A 5,610-nucleotide genomic window follows, 5' to 3' on the forward strand; every position below is an offset into this window, starting at 1 on the left:
TTCAACTTAGGACAATCTTTCTTCCAATGGCCCTTATTACGAAAAAAGGCACATTCATCCCTTTCCAAAGGTTTTCTACCTTTAGAGTTTCCTCTAGGTCGAGACTGTGATTTTTTCCTACTAGAAGATGACCTCCTCTCCGATGATCTACCTCTAACAAATAAAGCTTCAGAGGTACTATCATGATTTTTATCTCTATGCCTCATTTCATAATTCATCAAGGCATTTGACACATCTTCAAATTTCACAGTTTCTTTACCATGCATAATAGTGGTAACAAAATGCTCATAAGAGTCCGGCAAGGAATTCAACAATATTAAGGCCTTATCTTCATCCTTAATATCCTCATCTAAATTTAACAAGTCGGCAATCAACTTATTAAAAGCATCAAGGTGTCTAATCATTTTTGTACCTTCTTTGAATTGGAAGCGGTAGAGCTTTTTCTTCAAGTGTAGCCGGTTCTCTGCACTCTTCGTCATATACTTGTCTTCCAATTTTTGCCACAACACACTTGCTACCGTCTCCCGCATCACAAAATACTTCTGAGTTTTTGCAAGGCACAACCGAATTGAAGAGCAAGCCCACAAATTTAATTTCTCCCATTCCGGCTTCGACATAGCTTCCGGCTTCTCTCCCAAAGCGGCAAGTAGATCTTGTTGAGCCAACACATCTTTGACCTCACATTGCCACATCCCGAAGTTGTTTGTGCCATCAAACTTTTCCACTTCGAACTTTGCATTTTGCACCGTAGTTCTTGCAAACCCGGAGGTGCTTCCAAAAGGATTCTCATCTTGCCCGTCTGACATCTTTGGCAACTAGACAGTACCCAAGAGCAACCAGTGCTCTGATACCAATTGTTGTGCTAGGATAGCACCAAAACCTTTTATGGAACCAACTCAAGCTAATCCACAGGAAATTTATCAAATGAAAATGCAAGAACAAAATATAAAAGACACCAAGATTTTAACGAGGTTCCTCAACAGTCAGTGTAACTGGAGTACGTCCTCGGAGCAGTAGGAGCTCACCCAATAATCCACTATCAATCAAATGGGAGTTTACAAAGTGTTGGCAATCTCACAACCCAAATAACCCAATACACCCAATAACTCTCACACTCTAAAGAAACAAATAGAGAAAGAAATATAGTGATTAATTTCTTCTCTATACAAAGCTCAAAGCTATTACAACAATAACACTTTGATGGAGTGAGAACTATCCAATGAAAGGAACAACAACTCCTCTCTGAAAATGGTACTGCAGCAGTACCTTCTTTCTCTCCCTCTCTTCTCTTCGGCTCCCCAATTTTTTCTGCTCTCTGTTTTCTATTCTTCTATCCGACTGTCTTTCTTCTCATTACAACCAAAAGCAGCAATTGCTGCTAAAATTCATTAAGTCCTCCGTGACTTCTCACATGGACCAAAGAACAAAAAACCTTTAGACAAGTTCCATGTTTTCCTCCCCAAAACAAGGAAGGATGTTGTCCACTTTTGGTTTGTTTATTCTAAAGTATATGGCCACTTGGCCACATAATCCAACATCCTTACGGTGCTATCAGAGATACGCTTCAGGTTAGGTTGGCTTACCTTTCCGGTTCTAGAAGTTTAAATCTGACATCATGGTTAATTATGCTTATGCACTTCTTTTTGGCAGATTAATGATGACGCAGTTGAACTTTGGGTGGTAAAGGCAATAACTGCCAAGTTGATGGACTGTAAAATGGACCAGATGAATGAAGTGGTGATTGTGAGGTTAGTTTGTGTTTCGTACCTTCTGCGTGCGCACAAAGATGCATGTAGTTGTTTATTCATTCTTTTAGGCTTCTTTGTTCTTCAACTGAATTGGCCTTTCATCTGCAGCCGCTGTACTGAGAGGGTTTTTGGGGAAGAACAATGGCTTACACTAAGAACAAAGTTAGCAACTTGGAGGGTAAGTAACTTCAGCCGCTTTTTCATTATTAACTGCCCACTAAGAACCGATTCATTGCTACCGTATAACAAACCACTCTTTGTATTGCATTATCCATTCATTATGTAATCATATATTGACAGAGTTTCTCATTGTCAGGGTAATATTGCAAACGTTATCAGCACCATTCGAGCTAACAGGATAGCTGACGATGGATCACAGGCAGTGCAAGGCTTAGTTATTCGTTAGAAACTTACGGATCTTCATGTAGGTGCTTGATTGACTTACGAGAGTTTGAACGAACAAGTGTTATTGATTCCCCGTTATTTTGGAATTGGATCAAATGTTTTGAAAATTTTGACAGGAAAATAGTCTCGTGTTGGTTACAAATGGTATAACATTGTACTCTTGCGAAATGCTGATTTACTGCTTATATCAGTAGTAACTTCTGTTGCGTTTAACAGGAAAATTCTCTTGTCCGGAAATTGTAATGGAGCATATTCCAGCCAAATTGGGGATCGTATGAAACTGTTTTTGTAAGCACTTTTGTTGACAAGTGCTTTTATTAAAAATGCACAAGGTTTTACTAAAATCAGTGTGTTTCTGGGAAAAAAGGTTGGGAGTGCTTTTTGGAGAAGCACTGGGCATGTGCTTGTTTAGAAAACGCTTCTATCTAGAAGCACTTTTAAGTTTCTCCCGCAATTGTGTAGTCGTAAGTGCAGTTTGTTTGTAGAAATAGTTCTGCAATATAAAGCAATGGCAGGCACTGCAAGTGATTCAGCATTCAATTGGGTTCAAACACAATAGATAAGAAAAAAACATACTCATATCATGGTCAGGCTTACCCATAGCCCTTAAGTCTTAGGTCTAGCTAGATTACTCCTAATGTTGCTCATCATCTTCCATTCGGATCGTTGATCTCTGAGAAGATCGTCTCAGATATGTGTTGAACGGATTCATTAGTAGCGCAACCTGGAACGCTAGCAAAGGCATCCTCGTTGTTCCTTTCACCGCAGTTCTGATGTAGTTGCAATGCAAACTCAAGCCCCCTCACAACGTCGTTCATTGACGGCCTTTCCATCCCACAGTCATTGATGCAACTCATAGCAATTTCCACATACTTGTTCAAACACTCGGTTTCAATCTTACCCTTCATGTTCGGATCGATGATTTGATCAAGTTCCCCGTCACGATGACAGCTCTTGGTCCACTCAGCCAAGTTCATTTGCCTCGTCTCCGTTGCATGCACCACAGCTGGTCTTGCGCACAACACTACACCGAATGAGTACACATCGGACTTCACCGTCAGTTGTTGACGTCGGTAATATTCTGGGTCTAGATACCCGAAGCTACCTTTCACGGCCGTGCTGATGTGGGTCTTGGACATGGTGGCCGTGCCCACTTTCGACAATCCGAAATCCGAAACCTTGGCCACCCATTTCTCATCCAATAAAATGTTTGTGCTCTTCACATCACGGTGGATGATAGTGCCCTGCGCATCGCTGTGAAGGTAGCTCAAGCCTCGCGCGGCGCCAATGCAAATTTGGAGCCGTTGTCCCCAGGAGAGAGGTGGGTTGTCAGTGTGGTAGAGGTGATCAGCGAGGGGCCCACGTGCCATGTAATCGTACACCAAAATCATCTCATTTTTATCAGTACAATACCCAATGAGAGACACCAAATAACGGTGTCTAAGTTGTGAGAGCAGCTCGATTTCCGTCTTGAACTCGCGGGCTCCTTGCGATGACTCGGGTTTCAGCCGTTTGATAGCAACGGGAGTGGCCCCGCCGTCGATATGCCCTTTGTACACGTGACCGAAGCCGCCTACACCAACAATGAAACTCTGGCTGAAGTTTTGGGTGGCGGCTTTGATCTCCGTCAGTGAAAAGTAACGACACAAATGTGTTGGTAAAGATGATGACCCATCTGAGGCAGTGCCCTTGACTTTCCTCCGCCGCCTAAAAACCAAGAACCCAAGGACAGAGAGTCCAAGTATTCCGCAAGCTACACCGACAACCGGGGCAAGCAAAGGAGTTCTTGATCTGGTAGGTTTTGATGGTGTCCCCTTTGCTGGGGCTATAGAAGGTGGGTTCGGGCTTGGTCTGGCGAGACTCCGATTTTCACTGAGTTTGAACATTTCGAGTCCGTTCAAGATTGCCCCATTCCAGGAATCTTGCAGTTCAAGAAAGAGATTAACTTTCTTCGGGATTGCAGGGTTCCCCGACATGAACACAACGTAGTCTCTGTACACTGGTCTTCCATTTCCACCACTCCACTTGATTATATCCGCCATTTTCTCAGCGGATTGATTGTCGATGTAGATGTGAAATACCCGGTCTCCGAGATTCGTAACGTAACTTAGAAACTCACAAAAATGAAGCCTAACCAAGTAAGCAAACATTGAATCCACAGGGAATTTCCAGGTGAGATTGTAGCTGTTGCGTATGGTCTCGTTCGGGTCCATTGAGAGGCCGGCGCTCGTGTCCTTTGAGCGGCCGGTTTGGTAAACTTCTTTCGGAGCAGAGTACTCTGGTATTTTAGAAAAGTTAAGCTGAATGCTACTGTTTTGCTGTAAAATACTATACTTCCTACTTAAATCGTCTAGGTAGTTGGACTCGTCTTCCCAATTGCGGTACATACCAGTGTCCTGATCAGAAGAGATCCACCTTTCGCCACCGATATTGATTCGGTACACCATCTCCAGAGCAGTGTTGTTGTCGATGCGAGTAGTGTTTTCACTGCCTACATGAGCAACCCCATCCGGGCTCTGGGGTGAAGTGTAGTAAAGATATGGGGGCATGGAGATAATTTCGATCCCATTGATAAACGCGTAGGCATCTGGGCTTGCGTTGCTTGGAGTGAACGTGATATTCAAATTATGTCCTGACTCAGTGTGGAGGCAGAACTCTTTGTATATAGTAGCCAAGCCAGAAGCATCAGCCGTGGCTGAAGCGTTGAAGTCGTGGAGAAGGGTAAAGCCACCGGCTTGGACTGAGAAGAGGGCTTGGGATCGGTTGAAGTTGGGGGCGTAAGTAGCTGGGTAGAAATACAAGCGGATGAACACTGGGCCGGCAGAGAGTGGAAATGTGTAGGTAAATTTAAAGCGGGAAAGCCTCGCTGAGCTGTAAGGCGCGGAATAAGAAGAGAGAGGTGAATCTTTGACTACGGAATTGTTACGAGCTGCTTGGTGCTCGAATGGAAAAAAAATTGAGCGGATATCTCCACCCCAATATCGGGAGTCTTGGTCGAATTTGGGACCGGCAGAGCCACATTGAAGGCTGATTTGGTCAGACGGAACGTAGGGCGGTAAGGCCCCGGCCATGTGTATGGATATCATGCGGAGAAAAAGGGGAAGGAGAAGAGGAGTGAGAGTTTTAATAGGGTGTTTGCTGATGGGGTTGTTCATGATTGTAAGAAAAACATAGAAAGGGTGAGGTGTTGCCTGTTTAACTAATTTTCTCACTGGAATTTGGAGGCTCTTGACGAGGCCGTTTAAATATCTTGCTTAGCTACAAGTCTATACAAAGTCTTTGTGTGAAAAAAAAAAATAATAATAATCCGTGCCCTGAAGAATGACCGGGAGCGTTTCCATAATTTTTCCTCCACGCACCCGACGTATTGTTGTTATAGGTCCAGCCCATGATGAAGGCACAAAGAAAGATTTATGCATACGCTGGCGAATTATAGCACATTATGTTGGTGGAGTAA

General features: G+C 43.6%; 1 protein-coding gene across 1 annotated transcript; it reads right to left on the minus strand.

The window, feature by feature from the left end:
- Window positions 1–2,644: 2,644 nt before the first annotated feature.
- On the minus strand, window positions 2,645–5,391 carry LOC103404640 (receptor-like protein kinase FERONIA). The gene has a single exon (XM_008343568.4). It carries the CDS (start codon window positions 5,306–5,308, stop codon window positions 2,801–2,803), a length of 2,508 nt encoding a protein of 835 aa, XP_008341790.3. The 5' UTR covers window positions 5,309–5,391; the 3' UTR covers window positions 2,645–2,800.
- Between the last annotated feature and the right edge of the window lie 219 nt (window positions 5,392–5,610).

Source organism: Malus domestica, chromosome 17, assembly GCF_042453785.1.
Source record: "Malus domestica chromosome 17, GDT2T_hap1".
In the NCBI taxonomy this organism is placed as follows: domain Eukaryota; kingdom Viridiplantae; phylum Streptophyta; class Magnoliopsida; order Rosales; family Rosaceae; genus Malus; species Malus domestica.